At 51.4% G+C, this 23,418-nt stretch overlaps 1 protein-coding gene across 2 annotated transcripts in view; it reads left to right on the top strand.

Moving 5' to 3' along the window:
• The first annotated feature begins 12,427 nt into the window (after nt 1-12,427).
• Nucleotides 12,428-23,418, top strand: part of rreb1a (ras responsive element binding protein 1a) — a 262,748-nt gene continuing 251,757 nt past the window's right edge. Inside the window, exons 1-2 of one of the 2 annotated variants that reach the window (XM_068054447.1) lie at nt 12,428-12,488; nt 12,814-13,003. In XM_068054447.1, coding sequence (XP_067910548.1) covers nt 12,964-13,003 — 40 coding nt within the window. In that variant the 5' untranslated portion in view covers nt 12,428-12,488; nt 12,814-12,963. Of the gene's footprint in view, nt 12,489-12,652; nt 13,004-23,418 lie in introns of those variants that run through there. The other variant, XM_068054446.1, reaches the window with a different exon arrangement.

Genomic DNA, 23,418 nt, shown 5'->3' with positions numbered 1-23,418 from the left:
AATTGAAGAAATCAATTACTGTGAGTAGTTGACAATCCCTTTGAATAGTGCTAGTGGGAGGTACTTCCTGTGGTTGAACATGTATTCAGCCATGCGAGGTTAGTAGAGGACATAAGCTGGAGTGTTGTGCTCCAAAATAGCACCACTGGCATCAAATCAGTATGGCACACTGACTGACATCATGATCTACCTGCTCTGCATTCTTGCAGCAGCTGTTCACTGCACGCACGCTAGCACCCTCACCAATATGGCATCTGGCAAGACTTGTCCACACAAGCACCTGCGTGCGCAGTGGACACCATTTTGGAGATCTAAGGGCACTCATAGCCTCCAAAAAACAAGAACAAATGATCCCAATTTCGCACCCATTGCCTTTAAAGGCAGGAAAAGAGATGGGAACAAACGTGGTAACAAAGAAACAATGAAAAAAGGGAAGTGCTGGAAATACACAGTCAGTTTGCCAGCATCTGTAAGAAGAAAATGTATGAAATCAAGATGTAGACCCTTTATTGCAAGTGGAAACTAGAAGATAAGTGGACCCATTAATAAGGCTAAAAAAAACAAAAAGTGAGGAGTGGGAAGAGAAAAGGAGATGTAAATCAGGGTTATGGTTCTTTTCAACTTGTTTCCATTTATCCCAGTTTCCCTGTCTCCATTGTACCTGCTCTGATGAGTTCAATTTCTGCACCAGAGCTTCTGAAACATATTCACTTTTCTCAGCAGGCATCTTGCTTCACCTGCAGGTTAACATGTTCATTCTATTTCTTGTGCAACTACTCTCAGATAGTGACACCTTGTCCTTACCAAAGCCTCATACCTGACTGTACTTTTCAGTATCCACCCCATATAAATCCCCACATTGGGAGTGTGGCCCTGATTACCAAGTCACACCTTGGCCTCTCCTCTACTATTCCTTTTGACATCTTCTCCTTCTTCAAATACATCACCCTTTTTCACTCTTTCTTTATTCTTTCATGGGATGTGAGCGTCGCTGGCAAGGCCAGTATTTTATTGCTCATTCCTAATTGCCCCTGAGACGATGGTGGTGAGCTGCCTTCTTGAACCGCTGCAGTCCATCTGGTGCAGGCACACCCACAGTGCTGTTAGGAAGGGAGTTCCAGAATTTTGATCCAGCAACAGTGAAGGAACGGCGATATATTTCCAAGTCAGGATGGTGTGTGACTTGGAGGGGAACTTGCAGGTGGTGGTGTTCCCATGCCCTTGTCCTAGGTAGTACAGGTCGCAGGTTTGGAAGGTGCTGTCGAAGGAGGCTTGGTGAGTTGCTGCAGTGCATCTTCTATATGGTACACACTGCTGCCACTGTGCGCCAGTGGTGGAGGGAGTGAATGTTGAAGGTGATGGATGGGGTGCTGAACAAGTGGGCTGCTTTGTCCTGGATGGTGTCGAACTTCTTGAATGTTGTTGGAACTGCACTCATCCAGAGGCAAGTGGAGAGTATTCCATCACACTCCTGACTTGTGTCTTGTAGATGGTGCACAGGCTTTGGGGAGTCAGGAGGTGAGTTACTCGCCTCAGAATTCCCAGCCTCTGACCTGCTCTTGTAGCTACAGTATTTATTGGCTGGTCCAGTTAAATGTCTGGTCAATGGTAACCCTCCCCAGGATGTTGATCCTCAGGCCTTTGTCTTAAGACCCTCATTGCCTAGTGGCCCCTCCAACCCAAGATCCTCAGCAAGAAATCCTTAGCCTGCAAACTGACTGTCCCTTCAATGTCAACAATTTCAACTTCCACCACAGCTCAGTTTGCCCTCTATATTTGGAAGTTGCTGCTTGCCAGTCCTCCCTCAGATCCACAGCCATCACCTCAACCTCACCACCCCCATGGCCTCACTAGTCCTGTAGTTTTGGCCACCAACAAGGCAATGTCTGGGCCACTTCCTTGAATCCCTCACCAATCACATCTGCGCATCCTCTTTAAACCCCACCTCAGGCCCTACATCCCCCTTGTCCCTCTGACTCCAGCCTTTATCCTCAGTACCTCCACCCCTTCCTTTGATCCCACTATCGGTGGCCATGCTGTGACTATGCCCCATGCTCTGAAATTCCCTCTCTAAAGCTCTCTACCTCAACATCTCCCTCTCCTCCTTTAAGAGCCTCCTTAGAACCAACCTGTGACCTAGCTTTTGCTTTTCCTTACAAATCTTCCCATTTTTGGATCCGTCTCCATTTTTCCCGTCTTGTTTCTTTGGATATTTTTCTCCTTTGAAGACATTATATAAATGAGAGTTGTATTGTTATTGTAGTATTACTATCACCTGCAATAGTAATAGGAGTTATTGCTGTAGTACTCCATTCCAAGAAATCTCTGATTAAGCTTCATAAACAGCATCTCTTTCTCCTGGGATGGGTGCTGTCCTCTGGTTTGAAAATTGCCTTTGGTAACCTTGGCTGTCGCCTGCATTTTCTTCAAAACTGTGGGAATTGTGGTGGGTGTGTTGGCATCTGGGAGGAGGGGAGGCAAGTCAACGTTTCATCAAGATGTAGTTTTTGGCAGGGGCTGCACCCAGGGTGTTGGCCCATCTGTTCTTTTGTTAGCATGTTTAGTGCATCTACCATTTACTGTTTTTATTTCAGATTTCCAGAACTGACACTGCGTAACTGTTAATTGCATTGCATCGCTGGCATGAATAAACCATGGTATTTGACCATCGTACACCAATAACATATGCACAATGTTTCGTCTCCTTGAGATAACAGAGGGTTTAACTTCATTGATTCTGGCTGTACCTAATTATTACATTTTTAATTAGATTAAAGTCTTTAGGTGGTGGACAGAATGGGACACAATTGCTTTTATTTTCAGATTCACCAGCCATAAACTGCAAAATGACTCCATAAGTTTAACATAGATAAGTTTGATCAGTTGCCCCTTAGTAACTCATTCTAAATTTGTTGTGGCCCTAGCAGTAATTAGCATTTTGAATAAACGTGTGCACATTTAGTTTAACTTACAGCCGTATATAGCGCCACCCTCTGTTATTGCCACAGAAACTAATAGAGCAACCCTTGTACTGCTATTCTCACTTTCTAACACTTAATTATACTTACAATCTCATTCTCTGGTTACCACCATATACTGTCACCTCATTATACTGCTACCCTTAATGTGCTCCCACCCTCATACTGCCTCCCTCCCTTTCTGCCAGTCCTATGAACTGCACCCTTGTTAAACTGCTACCATCATTAGCAGCTATCTGCTGACCCCATTTTAGAATCATAGAATAGAATGGCTACAGCAAAGTAGGAGGCCATTCAGCCCACTGAGTTCCTGCTGGCTCTCTGCAACTTAGCTAGTCCCACTTCCCCGCTCTTCCCCCGGAGCCCTGCAAATTGGTTCCCTTCAGGTGCTTACCCTGTTCCGTTTTGAAAGCCACGATTGAATCTGCCTCCACCACATTCTCAGACAGTGTATTCCAGATCCTAACCACTCGATGCACAAAAAAGTTTTTCCTCATGTCACCTTGAGTTAGACCAGGTCTGGAGTATTGTGCCCAGTTTTGGTCCCCTCACATGCTGGGCAATAGTGACATTGGAAAGGTACAGAGGAGAGCTAAGAGAATGATTCCTAGCTTAGTTACACAGATAGGCTTAAGAAGCTGGTTTACCTTTTTCTTAGAGACGACCTGATAAAGGTATACAGACTAATGAAAGGCTGGATAGTGCTGCCACCCTCATGTTCCGCCATGTCTTAAATAGTGTCATATTTTATCATGCTGCTGTGCACAAATTTCAAAAATATATTGGAAGCAGAGTCTGGCCATCAATAATTAAACATTTTATTAAGAATAAATATTAATTTTGAGATCCTTTTCTCTGCAGTTTACAAACATTTTGTTCAAACAGTAAGAGTTGGGGAAGTGGCTAGAAGCAGTTACTGGTTCTCTCGGTTAAGAATTCCTCTGGTCGCTATGTGTTCTTTTTGGAATGTGCTTATGGGTTTGTTAGAATTAACAAAAAGGAAATCTACAAGAACCCATTTACATTATCGCTATGCAGAGTGACTGGAGAAATTCTTCTCTTCTAAACGGTACAAGGAGCTGATTCAGCAAAAGGATAAATACAGTCATCAGTCCAGATGTCCTTCCATTATCTTGTCATTTCGAGTGCATATGCTAATTCAGTTCTCTGATCTTATTGGACTCAGTAACTTATGGTTACAGGATGGAAGGAGGCTCAGCCTACCTTACCAACTAAGTCATCAATGTTTATTACACACGATAAAAATCAACAGAAATAAACAAAATGACATCCAGTTAATCATTTCTAAAGGTGTTCAGAGTCTCTCTTTCCACATGCTAAAAGCATAATTTGACCATAACATTATACATTCACCAGCATTACTATATATCCCCATATGAACTAAGTGGTCTGCTGCAAGTGATGTTAACTTTTCACAAGTATTCTACCAAAGATTTTGACAATTGAGTAAATCTTTACACAGTGCATTCCCCAGCTCAGTTGTTTTCCAGTACCTGGTTCATGTGGTTGTGTCTCGTGTATGAGTCTAGACAGCGAGTATTTGCAGGCATTCCAGTGTGGTACATGGCAGAGGGTCATCACAGCTGAGCATCGTGTGATGGGCTTCAGCAAAGCTTACTGTCCTCCAGTGTGCTGAGTGACTGGTAGGTGCAGGGAATAGCCATCCCTCCCTGTATTAAGCAGTAAGTAGTCAGCAAGCCTCGTGGAACCCAGGAGATAACTCCCAACAACAGCAACTTTAATTTATATAGCACCTTAAACATAGTAAAACACTCTAAGGTGCTTCACAGGAGCATTATCAAACAAAATTGGACACCAAACCACATAAGTAAATATTAGGACAGCTTGGTCCAAGAGGCAGGATTTAAGGAATTACTTAAAGGTCGATAGAGAGGCAGAGTGGTTTAGCGAGGGAATTCCAGGGCATTTCCAAGGAATGGAGACAGCCGTAAAAGCAGGATGATATATGTGGATGTATAGGACATTGGGACGGCTGCTAAATCACAAGCTGTCTCGCACAGCTCCTTCAGTACACACAAGGCACAAGTCCTTCTTATACATGATAAGGAAAGTGAAGCTCGTACTAACAGATACTAGGAAGCATGTGTTGATTTTTATTGTCTACCATGACTGTAGGCAAGCAGTTGCACCTTCAACTGATGGAATCTCTGTTTGATAGCGTATAGTGCGTCCCCATGGGATGCTGGCAATGCATTCATATCTTGTTGTGAAACTCACCATGCTGCTTCTGAGTGGTTGCTGATCCCTACCAAGGGTTTAAACCTGTGTTTACCAATGCCTCATGACCAACCCATTATTATCTTCCTTGCTCGGGAGAGTAAAGAGTGTTGCTTTGGGTTTGACAACTCTGAGATGACACTGGTGACAGACAAGGCTAAGAATGAATAATGAAAAACGCAAATAAAAAATACAAATGCATGTGCCAGTACAGGTGATGGACAGTAATTAGAGAGTGAGAACCCTTGCTGAAAGATATCCTCCCTTGCTCAGGGTCAGTGAGGCAAATTGTAGCATCCTTAACTCTCCTCCAAAGGAAACCAAGTAATTTAGCAAAGCTCAGAAATTAGATTTAGGACCTTCCCAGTTTGTATGACTCAGTTCAACACTGGCAGTGTATTTAGCAACCAAAACATTAATTGAGCCATGTTTAGCAGCTTAAACTGTGTGTGAATATTTTTTTAAACTGCTATTGTGGAATCTTTATTAAAAATATAACATGCCAACTTTGATCTTGTGGGTTTACAGACTTTGGTCCTGAAATCCCATTGTATCAGACTCTGATAAACAGCCAGTACAGGCATGATGGGCTGAACAACCTCCTTCAGTGCTGTATCGTTCTATGATTCTAAAAATCCAGTGGTAATTATGACATTTTTGACTATATAATGGGCAGGTACTCTAATGGCAGGATGTAACTAGTGGTGTCCCATAAGCATCTGTGTTGGAGCCTCATCTATTCATCGTATTTATTAACAACTTAGATGATGGGATATAAAGAGACGCATATCCAAGTATGCCGATGACCACAAAGATAGCCGGAAATCTAAGCAGCGTAGATGGAAACATAACATTACAAAGAGATATTAATTGATTAAGTGAACTGCCAAAACTGTGGCAAATGGATTTCAATGTTGGCATCCACTTTGAGGTCATCCATTTTGGACCTAAATAGGATAGCGGACATTTAAAATGGTGAAAAGCTAGAAACAGTGGCGGTCCAAAGAATCTTGGGGGGGGGTGGGGGTGGGGTCCAGGTACACAGATCATTAAAATGCCATGAACAGGTACAGAAAATCACCAAAAAGGCTAATGAAATGCTGGCTTTTATATCTAGAGGACTAGAATGCAAGGGGGTAGAAGTTATGCTTCAGCTATACAAAGCCCTGGTTAGATCACACTTGGAGTACTGTGAGCAGTTCTGGGTATCGCACCTTAGGAAGGATATATTGGCCTTGGAGAGGGTGCAATGTAGATTTACCAGAATAATACCAGACTCCAAGGGTTAAATTAAGAGAATTTATACAAACTAGGTTGCATTTCCTGGAATTTAAAAGGTTGAGGGATGAATTGACAGAAGTGTTCAAGATATTAAGGGAAACAGATTGTGTAGGTAGAAGGAAACTATTTCTGCTGGTTCGGGAGTCTAGGACTTGGGGGTATTGTCTAAAAATTAGAGCCAGACCTTTCAGGAGTGAAATTAGGAAACACTTCTTCACACAGAGAGTTTGGAACTCTCTTTTGCAAATGGCAATTAATGTGAGATCAATTGTTCATTTTAAGTATGAGATTGATAGATTTTCGTTAACCAAATGTATTGAGTGATAATGGGGGTAAAGTTGGGTAAGTGGAGTTAGGATCAGCCATTATCTAATTGAATGGCGGAACAGGCTTGAGGGGCTAAATGGCTTACTGCTGTTCCTACATTCCTAGGAGAATAGTTTTGTCTACTTTTGAAATATTCATAATTATAAAGATTAGCAGTGCAGATATAGATTGCACACAGGATAATAATATGCTATGATGAAAAAGGAGCAGATTTGATTAATTTAACAGAATTGTATGTCCTGTATTTTTTGCTAAGTTCTAAGTATGTGCAGAGTGCAGTCTGATAACTGTTCAATTAAAAAAGCAATATGGATCTGAAGAAGACTTTGTGCACCTTTTTCATAATTCATTTCAAGTTCTATTATGAAAGGCCTGGAAGGACTTGTTAATACAATACCCTACTCAGAGTATATGTCAGTGCCATGTTTTGGGATTGTTGACCATTTTTCTACAGAAAAGATTTGGAAAACAGTTCCATTCATGTGTTGGGGTGTTAAGCCAAAGTATTTTCACACAAGTTAAAAAAAAATCACTAAAAGGGTGGCTCAAAAGCTAATGAGCTAGCTTTGAAGGAATACATTGGTCTGTCCCACTAATTGATAAGACTCCTCACGCCCATTGTGCTTGGAAATCTCTGGTCCTGGATGCTTGGTAAGGGTTGTCTGGCATAGCATCTCTCTCTAGTTGCGAATAAAGGGAGATAAAATAGGGACAGAAAAACACACTGACAGGCAGGTTTTTAAATAGAAAGCTGCTATGGCAGGCTTGTACCTAGACTCAGAAGAATTGCAGGTGAGTATTTAGTAGATTTTTTAAGTCAAGATTGGCTGGCTGGCAGAAAAGAGAGAGTAAGCATAAATGGGTCCTTTTCTGATTGGCAGGATGTGAGGAGTGGAGTCCCACAGGGGTCTTTGCTGGGGCCTCAACATTTTACAATTTTTTTCAATAACTTAGATGATGGGAGCGATGGCATGGTAGCTAAATCTGCAGGTGACACAAAGAAAGGTAAGAAAGTACGTTGGTAAGAGGCATAAGGAGCTTGCAGACTGATATACATAGGTTGAATGAGTGGGCAAAAATCTGGCAGATGAAGTGTAATGTGGGAAAATGTGAAGTTGTTCACTTTGGCAGGAAAAATAAAAAAGCAGAGTATTACTTAGACAGAGAACGATTGCAGAATTCTGAGGTGCAGAGGGATCTAGATGTTCTTGTGCATGAGTCACAAAAAATTAGTATACAGGTACAGCAAGTAATAAAGAAAGTTAATGGAATGCTATCCTTTATTACGAGAGGAATTGAAATTAAAAGTAAGGATGTGATGCTTCAGTTATACAGGGCATTGGTGAGATCACATCTCGAATACTGTGTGCAGTTTTGGTCTCCTTATTTAAGGAAGGTTGTAAATGCATTGGAGGTGGTTCAGAGGAAGTTTATTAGATTGATACCTGGAATGAGCTGGTTGTCTTATGAGGAAAGGTTGGACAGACTGGGCTTGTTTTCACTGGAGTTTAGAAGTGTGAGGGGAGACTTGATAGAAGTATATAAGATCCTGAACGGTCTTGACAAGGTGAATGTGGAAAGGACGTTTCCTCTTGTGGGGGAATCCAGAACTAGGGAGCACTGTTTTAAAATTAGGGGTCACCCTTTTAGGACAAAGATTAGGAGAAATTTTTTCCCTCTGAGGGTTGTGCGACTTTGGAACTCTCTGCCTCAGAAGGTGGTGGAGGCGGGGTCAATGAATATTTTTAAGGCGAAGGTTGATAGATTCTTGTTAGGCAAGGGAATCAAAGGTTGTCGGGGGTAGACAGGAGGGTGGAATTCGAGACACAAACAGATCAGCCATGATCTTTTTGAGTGGTGGAGCAGGCTAGAGAGGCCGAATGGTCTACTTCTACTCCTAATTCGTATATTCGTAAGTTCATAAGATGATACACTGAAGTGGGGAAGCACAGTGGGATGGAGTTTCTTCTTGGTTCTGCCAGTAATATCAGTGTAATCAGGGCAGAATTGGCCAAACAAGGGCAAAAGATTGGGGAAATTTAAATGTAAGCGAGTTATGTGCAAAACCACTAACGATCATGTTTCCTGTGATTCCTTATGCTGGTTCAAGACTCGATTCACTCGGATCAGGTCCCGCCCACAAAACTGGTGCCACCCCAGGTCGAATGGGTGAGATTTCACCAATTACGTTCATTCGGCAATGCTCTTCAAATTCTGCTCATTTTCTTAGGCACGTAGGCAAGAGTAGGCACAGTTTTAAAAATTTGCCATATCAAAAAATATATAATTTACTAAGAAACTGACCAGTGTACACCACCAAAACTATCAAATGGTTCAGTATGGTTTTTTAAAGTCATTTTCAGTGATTTTAAATCTGGTTATTCATAGCTGAATAACTGTACACCCTTTTAATAATAATGCTTATCTTTGGGGATAAACCCAGTTTCAGTTGTATTAATAAAACTTCACCAGGTTACCGTTCTTAAATACATCAAGAAATACTTTTCAATAGAAAAAAGATTGTTTTATTTAGCTGTCCAATTGCGTTGTTTATGTGACATTATACATTTGTGTTTATGCCAAAGAATTTTAGGGGAAACTTTAACTGTAACCTAACTAGTGCAATTTCAATTGCATTTTGGACGCAATCACCCAATTGTGCCCAAAACAGAAACTCTACCCCAGTGTATTCATTATTTTATATGATGTGAAGACAAGTGGTACTGATTGAATGGTGTGAGCCTGATCTGTTTTGCTGTCTGTGAAATAAAAAGCAGTATAATGGCTTTTTGCTATTAAATGTTTCCTTAGTTGGTGCTTGAAAAGATCATAGAGGTTTACATGGGGCAAAAAAAGATATGACATCCAGTTCAAATCACAGTACTGTTATACCCCCGTGTTATTCCATTTTATAATTGGGCAGCATGAATACACCACTAAATGCAAAATGCACACACCACTTAGAAGAGAGTCCAGCAATGCTGTACCAAATAAAGTACCTAAGGCAAGACCTGAATTTGTAACATTCTGTAACACAGATTTACAGCAGCTATAATATTCTACTATCAATTCGGTGAAAGACGCCCTTTGGTCTGCCCGAAACTTGCTGGTCTTCCAGCGCAAAGAGTTGTCCACCACCGAATGTTGCAGACTGGCACATTCCAAGGTCCAGGACTACGTGCTGAGGGACGCACTAAAGCTTGGGGCAGCCGCAGCAAAGGCTGAATGGGGAAAGACCACAGTGTAAGGTCCCCCCACCAAGCTGAACTGAGGGGCTGGATCCATGGGAAACCCCTCGAACTGTATCGTTGATATTTTCTTTTGCTGTAAATGTGAAACTGTAATTGGCATGACAATAGTGAAATGGAAGGGTTGTGAAGAAACTCATGATAGTATAGAAGGAAACTGATCTCCCTTGCAATGTTTGTATTTTTTGGTGCTGTTTTAAACTGTTTGGCAATGTAATTTTTGCAGATTTTTATGAATAAAGTATATTTTGGAAATAAAAAAAAAAAAATATTCTACTGACATGGCTAACACTGATAAATGAAGTATCACAAACAAACTTGAATTGGACTTACACAGAATTTGTACTCCAAGAAAAGCTGTTAACACTGATTTACATAGACAGCTTCCTTCTCTCCGTTCTTTATGGGACAAAAGGAATCATTTTATTACATCATTTGTTTTATAGCAGAAACTTGCCTGTTATTAATTGTCACGTTATCAGATTAGCAACACTCACCACTGTCCATGGCATTTAAATTACCTGTGAATTTAATTATTTTTTATATATATGTGTGTGTGTGTGTATAGACTTTTCTCTCCTCTATTCTGGCACCTTGTCTATGAAAAAACATTCAAGTTCATCTGCCCTGAAGTTTTACTTGAACTTCACTTCTATCACACTATGGTGGTTTTTATCTTTTAACTGCAATTATTAAACTCCTCGTAGAATTGTAGCTATTTTACCTGTTCTTTGTTCACAGAATGGCACAGATGTGCGATTGGATTGATTGCACGAAATGAAAGGATGGTAACAGTGAAGCTTAAACACTAAGCATATACTGCTTTGATCATGGTTTCAAATGTTGGATATAGGTTTATGGTAGTAAACAAGTAAAAATAGACCCATAAGGGAGAATTTTTTTTGCCATTATTTTAATAACTTGAACAGGTCAGTTCATTAAAGGTAACATTTGTGAATGGTGTAGAATTCGCATTATGTATATGAATGCTGAAGGATGAATTTCATGCCAATTTACTGGTCCTTGAGGGATACATCAGAACAGACAAGTTTCATCTTTTTGGGTGCTGATATCTGTTTTCAAAATCATAAAGCAATGCCTATCTTCTCTACACCTACACCTACACCTACATAATCATTTTTAAAAATAGTAATACTGTTAGAAAATTGATTGCAGAACATCTCTTATAGGGCTTAGTGATGAACAAAAATCTAGTAGAATCATATTTAAACATGGTGCAGAAAAGTTATTATAACTTCAAAGGCTTAATTACTAGCGATAATTCAAAAAAAGTGTCATTTTTACAGGTCAGGTTGAACAAACGTGATTAATTACTCCGAAAAACTAGAATTAAAGGTGTTGGATTAAATAAATTGTCCAGGTGTATTTATATTTTAAGGTTGTAAATAAGTATTTTTCTTTAAAGTATAGATTTGGTGAAATAACGTAAATGTAGTAACAAGTGTTACTTCATAAATACTTTTTATAAAGTTGAGTCCAAGTTAGATGACTTCACCTTACCATAGTTTGTGGCAAAAAGGTACTTACAGATGTCAATAGGAAAGGGATCCATTTTGTACAAGTCAATTTTAATACATATACATTTATGCTTGAATGCTGATATTACAGCAGCTACTTCCACATAATTGAGTTTTGAAACTGCAATCTATGGGAGACATTACAGAGGGAAAGCCACTGGGGCAGTTTGACGATAGACGATGACAAGGAAGTTTGAAAGCATCCATAAGTCTGTGTAGTATATATTCAATATGCATTTAGTATTTCCTGCCAAATTATCAAACTAGAGGTTAAAATAAACTTATGAAGTTTAAATTATTTATTTTACATTGCACAGATATCACTTGTACAAGATGCCATCAGTATCAGTTTTGATAACTTAAAACGTGCAATCCAGTCTGTAAAATTGCTGAGAATTAATTTTCGATTTTATTTATGAAATCAATGACCCATTACAAATTACGATTTAAAATGGTAAAATCGAGCGTTAAAAAAGTGTTCCAATTTAATTTCGGCTAAGAGTTTAAACGTGTACCCAGAGCACGGATGCGATGGTTGTGAAACACGATTGGCAGACTTCCTTCTGATCCGCTGAATAGGAGCGATGCAACTTTCCAGGGAGAGAGAGGGAGAGAGAAAATTCTTCCTGGCAATGAGCAGACTCGGTACCAAAGCTGCCGTTCATAGTCCATTTACTCATAAGACTGATGCAAGGAGGGGTGGGGAAAGTTAGATGTGTTGAAAGGGCACTTTAAAACTATGCACAAACACACACACTCACATCTATAAGTTTATTTTCAATGTTGAATCCGCCTGGTGGAGCCTAGGAGAGAAATCCCAAGCAATGGAGACAGCAGGATAATCGAACGAGGATGAGGTTGGTTGGTACCTGTACAGGTTCCCTCGCCTTGTCCCTCTCCTCCTGTTGTCGCACTCAAACAGTTGCTCTAGAGAGACCCCTCCTGTGTAGATGATGCTGATGCTTGTGTTTATTACACACACAAAAAGCAAAGGCAAGAGTGCGTCCCTAGGAGACGAGCAGAAAGAGAGAGAGAGAGAGAGAGCCCCACGTGATGAGCTTACTTATCAGGTTCAGAGACTTGAGAGTGAGTGAGTGAGAGAGAGAGAGGAGGAGAGACGCAGAGCCCGCACCAGCTAACTCTCTACTCTCTCTCTCTCCCTGTTATCTTTCTGATCCACAGGAAGAAGAGGAGGAGGGAGGTGTGTTTTAAATGTGCTGCATATCCACATCCACACTAACGCCATTTTGATTTCTTTCCGGAACAAACTTTTTTTTAAACAAAAAAAAAAGTTTTTCTCTCCTGCTTCCCATCAGCAGCATCATCCTCACCATGTCTCGCCGCAAACAACCCAACCCCAACAAAGTCAAGCGTAAGTACTGCCGGGACTCTTTAATTTTGCTTTTACTTTTCTATATAAGGATGCTCATGAGTGGTAAGTTATGTGTTTTATTTTTGGTGGGGTGGGGGGTAAGGGGGGGGGGGGTGTTTGTCACGTTTAAAGGGCTGCGCTGGGCTGATGGGGAGATGCGGTGCTGGGAGCGGAGTGAGTGAGTTAGCGCAGCCACTGCGGCCACTGGAGGGAGAGGACGGGAGGGGGGAAGAGGAGGAGGAGGAGGGAAGAGGAGGGGGATTATTTATCTTTAAAAACTGAAACACAGAAAGGGGATGCTCAGTATTCGGACAAAAAGGATGGAAAAAACAAACCAAAACCACAAAAAAAACCACCCTCTCCCGTGTCTACAGAAGTTTTCTGAAGTTCAGAAAAGTTTTTGCAAACTTTTAGCTGAAGGATGTCGGAGCCTCGCTTGGTACAAAGTCTCTCTCCGCCCCCTCCGCTGCAGCATCATGTCTCTCACTGCACTCTGATCCGGGGAGGGGACCCGGAGCCAGCTTCAACTAGGAACGGGATATCCTACTGCATCCCCAACACAACTCTAAACCTCCCAACTTCCATCTCTCCACTCCTCCATCTCCCCTCCTCCTCAATGTCCCCTCCGTCTCCCCTCCTCCTCCATGTCCCCTCCGTCTCCCCTCCTCCTCCATGTCCCCTCCGTCTCCCCTCCTCCTCCATGTCCCCACCGTCTCCCCATCTCCTCCATGTCCCCTCCGTCTCCCCTCCTCCTCCATGTCCCCTCCGTCTCCCCTCCTCCTCCATGTCCCCTTCCGTCTCCCCTCCTCCTCCATGTCCCTTCCGTCTCCCCTCCTCCTCCATGTCCCTTCCGTCTCCCCGCCTCCTCCATGTCCCCCTCCGTCTCCCCTCCTCCTCCATGTCCCCTCCGTCTCCCCTCCTCCTCCATGTCCCCTCCGTCTCCCCTCCCTCCTCCATGTCCCCTCCGTCTCCCCTTCTCCTCCACCTCCCCTCCTCTTCCACCTCCCCCTCCTCTTCATCTCCCCTCCTCTTCCATCTCCCCTCCTCTTCCATCTCCCCTCCTCTCCATCTCCCCACCTCCCTCCATCTCTCCACCTCCCCTCCATCTCTCCACCTCCCCTCCACCTCCCCTCCACCTCCCCTCCACCTCCCCTCACCTCCCCTCCATCTCCCCTCCTCCTCATCCCTCCTCCTCCTCCTTCATCTCCATCTCCTCCATCCGCTCCATCTCCTCCATCGCTCCATCTCCTCCATCTCCTCCATCTCTCCATCTCCTCCATCTCTCCATCTCCTCCATCTCCCCTCCTCCTCCTCCTTCATCTCCATCTCCCATCTCCTCCATCTCTCCATCTCCTCCATCTCTCCATCTCCTCCATCTCCCCTCCTCCTCCTCCATCTCCCCTCCTCCTCCTCCATCTCCCCTCCTCCTCCTCCATCTCCCCTCCTCCTCCTCCATCTCCCCTCCTCCTCCTCCATCTCCCCTCCTCCTCCTCCATCTCCCCTCCTCCTCCTCCATCTCCCTCCTCCACTCCCCCCCTCCTCCTCCATCTCCCCCCTCCTCCTCCATCTCCCCCCTCCTCCTCCATCTCCCCCCTCCTCCTCCATCTCCCTCCTCCTCCTCCATCTCCCCTCCTCCTCCATCCCTCCTCCTCCTCCTTCATCTCCATCTCCTCCATCTCTCCATCTCCTCCATCTCCTCCATCTCTCCATCTCCTCCACTCCTCCATCTCCTCCATCTCCTCCATCTCTCCATCTCCTCCATCTCTCCATCTCCTCCATCTCTCCATCTCTCCTTCTCTCCATCTCCTCCATCTCCCCTCCTCCTCCTCCTTCATCTCCATCTCCCCATCTCCTCCACTCTCCATCTCCTCCATCTCTCCATCTCCTCCATCTCCCCTCCTCCTCCTCCATCTCCCCTCCTCCTCCTCCATCTCCCCTCCTCCTCCTCCACTCCCCTCCTCCTCCTCCATCTCCTCCCATCCTCCATCCCTCCACTCCCCTCCTCCTCTCCCTCCTCTCCCCTCTCCCCTCCTCCTCCATCTCCCCCCCTCCTCCTCCATCTCCCCCCCTCCTCCTCCTCTCCCCCCTCCTCCTCCACATCTCCCCACCTCCTCCTCCATCTCCCCCCCTCCTCCTCCATCTCCCCCCCCCCTCCTCCTCCATCTCCCCCCCCTCCTCCTCCATCTCCCCCCCCTCCTCCTCCATCTCCCCCCCTCCTCCATCTCCCCCCCTCCTCCTCCATCTCCCCCTCTCTCCACTCCCCCCTCCTCCTCCATCTCCCCCTCCCCTCCTCCATCTCCCCCCGCCTCCTCCTCCATCTCCCCCCCTCCTCCTCCATCTCCCCCCCCACCTCCTCCATCTCCCCCCCCTCCTCCTCCATCTCCCCCCCCCTCCTCCTCCATCTCCCCCCCTCCTCCTCCCATCTCCCCCCCTCCTCCTCCATCCCCCCCCCACCTCCTCCATCTCCCCCCGCCTCCTCCATTCCCCCCTCACCCTCCATCTCCCCCCACCTCCTCCATCACCCCCACTCACACCTCCCATCTCCCCCCCTCCTCCTCCATCTCCCCCCCTCCTCCTACATCTCCCCCCCTCCTCCATCTCCCCCCCTCCTCCTCCATCTCCCCCCCTCCTCCTCCATCTCCCCCCTCCTCCTCCATCTCCCCCCTCCTCCTCCATCTCCCCCCCTCCTCCTCCATCTCCCCCCCTCCTCCTCCATCTCCCCCCTCCTCCTCCATCTCCCCCCCTCCTCCTCCATCTCCCCCCTCCTCCTCCATCTCCCCCCCTCCTCCTCCATCTCCCCCCCTCCTCCTCCATCTCCCCCTCCTCCTCCCATCTCCCCCGCCCCTCCTCCTCCATCTCCCCCCCCTCCTCCTCCATCTCCCCCACTCCCTCCTCCATCTCCCCCCCCTCCTCCTCCATCTCCCCCCCCCTCCTCCTCATCTCCCCCCCTCCTCCCCATCTCCCCCCCCTCCTCCTCCATCTCCCCATCTCCCCTCCTCCATCTCCCATCTCCCCTCCTCCATCCCCCTCCCCATCTCCTCCTCCTCCATCTCCTCCTCCTCATCTCCTCCTCCTCCACTCCTCCTCCTCCATCTCCTCCTCCTCCATCTCTCCTCCTCCATCTCTCCTCCTCCATCTCCTCCTCCTCCATCTCCTCCTCCTCCATCTCCTCCTCCTACCATCTCCTCCTCCTCCATCTCCTCCTCCTCCATCTCCTCCTCCTCCATCTCCTCCTCCTCCATCTCCTCCTCCTCCATCTCCTCCTCCTCCATCTCCTCCTCCCCATCTCCTCCTCCTCCATCTCCTCCTCCTCCATCTCCTCCTCCTCCATCTCTCCTCCTCCATCTCTTCCTCCTCCATCTCTTCCTCCTCCATCTCTTCCTCCTCCATCTCTTCCTCTCCTCCTCCTCTCCCCTCCATCTCCCCCTCCATCTCCCCCTCCATCTCCCCTCCATCTCCCCCTCCATCTCCCCTCCATCTCCCTCCATCCCCCCTCCATCCCCCCTCCATCCCCCCCCTCCATCCCCCCTCCATCCCCCCTCCTCACTCCATCTCCCCTCCTCCTCCATCTCCCCTCCATCTCCCCTCCTCCTCCATGTCCCCTCCATCTCCCCTCCTCCTCCATGACCCCCTCCAATCTCCCCTCCTCCTCCATCTCCCCTCCTCCTCCATCTCCCCTCCTCCTCCATCTCCCCTCCTCCTCCATCATCCTCCCCATATCCCCTCCACTTCCATCTCCATCTCCCCTCCATCTCCCCTCCTCGCTCCCATCTCCATCTCCCCCACTCCTCCTCCATCTCCCCCCTGCTCCTCCATCTCCCCCCATCTCCCCCTCCTCCCCCCATCTCCCCTCCTCCCCCCATCTCCCCTCCTCCTCCTCCATCTCCCTCCTTCTCCTCCTCCATCAGTCCTCCTCCATCAGTCCTCCTCCATCTGTCCTCCTCCATCTGTCCTCCTCCATCTGTCCTCCTCCATCTCTCCTCCTCCATCTCTCCTCCTCCGTCTCCCCTCCTCCGTCTCCCCTCCTCCATCTCCCCTTCCTCCTCGTCCTCCATGTTCCCTTCCTCCTCCTCCTCCATCTCCCCTTCCTCCTCGTCCTCCATCTCCCCTTCCTCCTCCTCCTCCATCTCCCCTTCCTCCTCCTCCTCCATCTCCCCTTCCTCCTCCTCCTCCATCTCCCCTTCCTCCTCCTCCTCCATCTCCCCTTCCTCCTCCTCCTCCATCTCCCCTTCCTCCTCCTCCTCCATCTCCCCTTCCTCCTCCTCCTCCATCTCCCCTTCCTCCTCCTCCTCCATCTCCCCTTCCTCCTCCTCCTCCATCTCCCCTTCCTCCTCCTCCTCCATCTCCCCTTCCTCCTCCTCTCCATCTCCCCTTCCACCTCCTCCTCCATCTCCCCTTCCACCTCCTCCTCCATCTCCCCTTCCACCTCCTCCTCCATCTCCCCTTCCACCTCCTCCTCCATCTCCCCTCTCCACCTCCTCCTCCATCTCCCCTTCCACCTCCTCCTCCATCTCCCCTTCCACCTCCTCCTCCATCTCCCCTTCCTCCTCCTCCTCCATCTCCCCTCCTCCTCCTCCATCTCCCTTCCTCCTCCTCCTCCATCTCCCCCTCCCTCCTCCTCCTCCATCTCCCCTCCCCTCCTCCTCCTCCATCTCCCCTCCCTCCTCCTCCTCCATCTCCCCTCCCTCCTCCTCCTCCATCTCCCCTCCCTCCTCCTCCTCCATCTCCCCTCCTCCATCCTCCTCCATCTCCCCTCCCTCCTCCCCTCCATCTCCCCTCCCTCCTCCTCCTCCATCTCCCCTTCCTCCTCCTCCTCCATCCCCCTCCTCCTCCTCCTCCATCTCCCCACCTCCTCCTCCTCCATCTCCCCTCTTCCTCTTCCTCCATCTCCCCTCTCCTCTTCCTCATCTCCCTCCTCTTCCTCCATCTCCCCTCCTCTTCCTCCATCTCCCCTCCTCTTCCTCCATCTCCCCTCCTCTTCCTCCATCTCCCCTCCTCTTCCTCCATCTCCCCTCTCTTCCTCCATCTCCCCTCCTCTTCCTCCATCTCCCCTCCTCTTCCTCCATCTCCCCTCCTCGTCCCCATCCCCTCCTCGTCCTCCATCCCCTCCTCGTCCTCCATCTCCCAGTCCCCCTCGCCATCTCCCGTCCTCCTCCATCTCCCGTCCTCCTCCATCTCCCAGTCCCCCTCCTCCATCTCCCAGTCCCCCTCCTCCATCTCCCCCCTCCTCCTCCATCTCCCCCCTCCTCCTCCATCTCCCCCCTCCTCCTCCATCTCCCCCCTCCTCCTCCATCTCCCCCCTCCTTCCTCTCCTCCCCCTCCATCTCCCCCTCCTCCCCCTCCATCTCCCCTCCTCCCCCTCCATCTCCCCGTCTCCTCCGCTCCTCCTCCTCCTTGTCTCACTCCCCTCCTCGTCCCCCTCCCCTCCTCCTCCTCCATCTCTGCCCTCCTCCTCCTCCATCTCTGCCCTCCTCCTCCTCCATCTCTCCCCTCCTCCTCCTCCATCTCTCCCTCCCTCCCTCCTCCGTCTCCACCCTCCTCCTCCTCCGTCTCCCCCCTCCTCCTCCTCCGTCTCCCTCCTCCTCCTCCTCCGTCTCCCTCCTCCTCCTCCTCCTCCATCTCCCCTCTCCTCCTCCTCCATCTCCCCCTCTCCCGCCTCCTCCTCCATCTCCCCCTCCCCCTCCTCCTCCTCCATCTCCCCCCTCCCCCTCCTCCTCCTCCATCTCCCCCCCTCCTCCTCCTCCTCCATCTCCCCCCCTCCTCCTCCTCCTCCATCACCCCCCTCCTCCTCCCCCTCCTCCTCCATCTCCCCCTCTCTCCTCTTCCTCCTCCATCTCCCCCTTCCACCTCCATCTCCCCCTTCCACCTCCATCTCCCCCTTCCCACCTCCATCTCCCCTTCCACCTCCATCTCCCCCTTCCTCCTCCATCTCCCCCTTCCTCCTCCATCTCCCCCTTCCTCGTCCATCTCCCCCTCCTCGTCCATCTCCCCCCTCCTCGTCCATCTCCCCCCTCCACCTCCTCAGCTCCCCCCTCCACCTCCATCTCCCCCCTCTTCCTCCATCTCCCCCCTCCTCCTCCATCGCCCCCCTCCTCCTCCATCGCCCCCCTCCTCCTCCATCTCCCACCTCCTCCTCCATCTCCCCCCTCCTCCTCCATCTCCCCCCCTCCTCCTCCATCTCCCCCCCCTCTCCTCCTCCATCTCCCCCCTCCTCCTCCATCTCCCCCCTCCTCCTCCATCTCCCCCCTCCTCCTCCATCTTCCCCCCTCCTCCTCCATCTCCCCCCTCCTCCTCCATCTCCCCCCTCCTCCTCCATCTCCCCCCTCCCATCTCCTCCTCCATCTCCTCCTCCTCTCCTCCTCTTCTCCATCCCCCGCCTCCTCCTCCTTCTCCATCCCCCTCCTCCTTCTCCATCTCCATCCCCTCCTCCTTCTCCATCTCCATCCCCCTCCTCCTTCTCCATCTCCATCCCCCTCCTCCTCCATCTCCCCCCTCCTCCTCCTCCATCTCCCCCCTCCTCCTCCTCCATCTCTCCCCCTCCTCAACCTCCATCTCCCCCCTCCTCAACCTCCATCTCCCCCCTCCTCCTCCTCCATCTCCCCCTCCTCCTCCTCCATCTCCCCCCTCCTCCTCCTCCATCTCCCCCCTCCTCCTCTCCATCTCCCCCCTCCTCCTCCTCCATCTCCCCCCTCCTCCTCCTCCATCTCCCCCCTCCTCCTCCTCCATCTCCCCCTCCTCCTCCTCCATCTCCCCCCTCCTCCTCCTCCATCTCCCCCCTCCTCCTCCTCCATCTCCCCCCTCTCCTCTCTCCATCTCCCCCCTCCTCCTCCTCCATCTCCCCCCTCCTCCCTCCTCCATCTCCCCCCTCCTCTCCTCCTCCTCCATCTCCCCCCTCCTCCTCCTTCTCCTCCATCTCCCCCCTCCTCCTCCTTCTCCTCCATCTCCCCCCTCCTCCTCCTTCTCCTCCACCCCCCCTCCTCCTCCTTCTCCTCCATCTCCCCCCTCCTCCTCCCTCCATCTCCCCCCCTCCTCCTCCCTCCATCTCCCCCCTCCTCCTCCCTCCATCTCCCCCCTCCTCCTCCCTCCATCTTCCCCCCTCCTCCTCCCTCCATCTCCCCCCTCCTCCTCCCTCCATCTCCCCCCTCCTCCTCCCTCCTCCTCCCCCCTCCTCCACCCCCCTCCTCCCCCCCCTCCTCCCCCCCTCCTCCTCCTCCTCCTCCTCCCCCCTCCTCCTCCCTCCTCCTCCCCCCTCCGCCTCCCTCCTCCTCCATCTCCCTTCCTCCCTCCATCTCCCTCCTCCTCCATCTCCCTCCCCTCCATCTCCCCCCTCCTCCTCCCTCCTCCTCCATCTCCCCCCTCCCTCTCCTCCTCCACCATCCCCCCACCCTCTCCTCCTCCTTCATCTCCCCCCTCCATCTCCCCCCTCCTCCTCCTCCTCCTCCATCTCCCCCCTCCTCCTCCCCGCCTCCTCCTCCATCTCCCCCCTCCTCTTCCTCCTCCATCTCCCCCTTCCTCCTCCATCTCCCCCTTCCTCCTCCATCTCCCCCTTCCTCCTCCATCTCCCCCTTCCTCCTCTCCATCTCCCCCATCCTCCTCCATCTCCCCCATCCTCCTCCATCTCCCCCCTCCTCCTCCATCTCCCCCCTCCTCCTCCATCTCCCCCCCTCCTCCTCCATCTCCCCCCTCCTCCTCCATCTCCCCCCTCCTCCTCCATCTCCCCCCTCCTCCTCCATCTCCCCCCTCCTCCTCCATCTCCCCCCTCCTCCTCCATCTCCCCCCTCCTCCTCCATCTCCCTCCTCCTCCATCTCCCCCCTCCATCTCCCCCCTCCATCTCCCCCCTCCATCTCCCCCCTCCATCTCCCCCCTCCATCTCCCCCCCTCCATCTCCCCCTCCATCTCCCTCCTCCATCTCACCCCTCCTCCTCCTCCTCCTCTATCTCCCCCTCCTCCTCCTCCTCCACCATCTCCCCCCTCCCTCTCCTCCTCCTTCATCTCCCCCTCCCCCTCCTCCTCCTCCATCTCCCCCCTCCTCCTCCTCCTCCTCCTCCATCTCCCCCCTCCTCCTCCCCCTCCTCCTCCATCTCCCCCATCCTCTTCCTCCTCCATCTCCCCCTCCTCTTCCTCCTCCATCTCCCCCCTCCTCTTCCTCCTCCATCTCCCTCTCCTCCTCCTCATCCACCTTCTCCCCCCTCCCTCTCCTCCTCCTTCATCTCCCCCCTCCCCCTCCTCCTCCTCCATCTCCCCCCTCCTCCTCCTCCTCCTCCTCCATCTCCCCCCTCCTCCTCCCCCTCCTCCTCCATCTCCCCCCTCCTCTTCCTCCTCCATCTCCCCCCTCCTCTTCCTCCTCCATCTCCACCCTCCTCTTCCTCCTCCATCTCCCCCCTCCTCTTCCTCCTCCATCTCCTCTTCCTCCTCCATCTCCCTCTTCCTCCTCCATCTCCCTCTTCCTCCTCCATCTCCCTCTTCCTCCTCCATCTCCCCCTTCCTCCTCCATCTCCCCCTTCCTCCTCCATCTCCCCCCTTCCTCCTCCATCTCCCCCTTCCTCCTCCATCTCCCCCTTCCTCCTCCATCTCCCCTTCCTCCTCCATCTCCCCCTTCCTCCTCCATCTCACCCCTCCTCCTCCATCTCCCCCCTCCTCCTCCATCTCCCCCCTCCTCCTCCATCTCCCCCCTCCTCCTCCATCTCCCCCCTCCTCCTCCATCTCCCCCCTCCTCCTCCATCTCCCCCCTCCTCCTCCATCTCCCCCCTCCATCTCCTCCTCCATCTCCCTCCTCCTCCTCCTTCTCCATCCCCCGCCTCCTCCTCCTTCTCCATCCCCCTCCTCCTTCTCCATCTCCATCCCCCTCCTCCTCCATCTCCCCCCTCCTCCTCCTCCATCTCCCCCCTCCTCCTCCTCCATCTCCCCCCTCCTCAACCCTCCATCTCCCCCCTCCTCCCTCCTCCATCTCCCCCTCCTCCTCCTCCATCTCCCCCCTCCTCCTCCTCCATCTCCCCCCTCCTCCTCCTCCATCTCCCCCCCTCCTCCTCCTCCATCTCCCCCCTCCTCCTCCTCCTCCTCATCTCCCCCCTCCTCTTCCTCCTCCTCCATCTCCCCCCTCCTCCTCCTTCTCCTCCATCTCCCCCCTCCTCCTCCATCTCCCCCCTCCTCCTCCTTCTCCTCCACCCCCCCTCCTCCTCCTCCTCCTCCATCTCCCCCCTCCTCCTCCCTCCATCTCCCCCCTCCTCCTCCCTCCATCTCCCCCCTCCTCCTCCCTCCATCTCCCCCCTCCTCCTCCTCCATCTCCCCCCTCCTCCTCCCTCCATCTCCCCCTCCTCCTCCCTCCATCTCCTCCTCCATCTCCCCCCTCCTCCCCCCTCCTCCCCCCTCCTCCTCCCTCCATCTCCCCCCTCCTCCCCCCCCTCCTCCCCCCTCCTCCTCCCCCCTCCTCCTCCCCCCTCCTCCTCCCCCCTCCTCCTCCCCCCTCCTCCTCCCCCTCCTCCTCCCCCCCTCCTCCTCCCCCTCCTCCTCCCTCCTCCTCCATCTCCCTCCTCCTCCATCTCCCCCCTCCTCCATCTCCCCCCCTCCTCCTCCCTCCTCCTCCATCTCCCCCTCCTCCTCTCCTCCTCCACCATCCCCCTCCCTCTCCTCCTCCTTCATCTCCCCCCTCCATCTCCCCCCTCCTCCTCCTCCTCCTCCATCTCCCCCCTCCTCCTCCATCTCCCCCTCCCTCTTCCTCCTCCATCTCCCCTTCCTCCTCCATCTCCCCCTTCCTCCTCCATCTCCCCCTTCCTCCTCCATCTCCCCCCATCCTCCTCCATCTCCCCCCTCCTCCTCCATCTCCCCCCTCCTCCTCCATCTCCCCCTCCTCCTCCATCTCCCCCCTCCTCCTCCATCTCCCCCCTCCTCCTCCATCTCCCCCCTCCTCCTCCATCTCCCCCCTCCATCTCCCCCCTCCATCTCCCCCCTCCATCTCCCCCCTCCATCTCCCTCCTCCATCTCCCCCCTCCTCCTCCTCCTCCTCTATCTCCCCCTCCTCCTCCTCCTCCACCATCTCCCCCCTCCTCTCCTCCTCCTTCATCTCCCCCCTCCCCCTCCTCCTCCTCCATCTCCCCCCTCCTCTCTCCTCCTCCTCCATCTCCCCCCTCCTCCTCCTCTCCTCCTCCATCTCCCCCCTCCTCCTCCCCCTCCTCCTCCATCTCCCCCCTCCTCTTCCTCCTCCATCTCCCCCTCCTCTTCCTCTCCATCTCCCCCCTCCTCTTCCTCCTCCATCTCCCCCTTCCTCCTCCATCTCCCCCTTCCTCCTCCATCTCCCCCTTCCTCCTCCATCTCCCCCTTCCTCCTCCATCTCCCCCATCCTCCTCCATCTCCCCCATCCTCCTCCATCTCCCCATCCTCCTCCATCTCCCCCCTCCTCCTCCATCTCCCCCTCCTA

This window comes from Heterodontus francisci, chromosome 2 (assembly GCF_036365525.1).
Source record: "Heterodontus francisci isolate sHetFra1 chromosome 2, sHetFra1.hap1, whole genome shotgun sequence".
Taxonomy (NCBI): domain Eukaryota; kingdom Metazoa; phylum Chordata; class Chondrichthyes; order Heterodontiformes; family Heterodontidae; genus Heterodontus; species Heterodontus francisci.
Note: the sequence above shows the minus strand (reverse complement) of the source record. Positions and strands in the feature narration are given on the sequence as shown.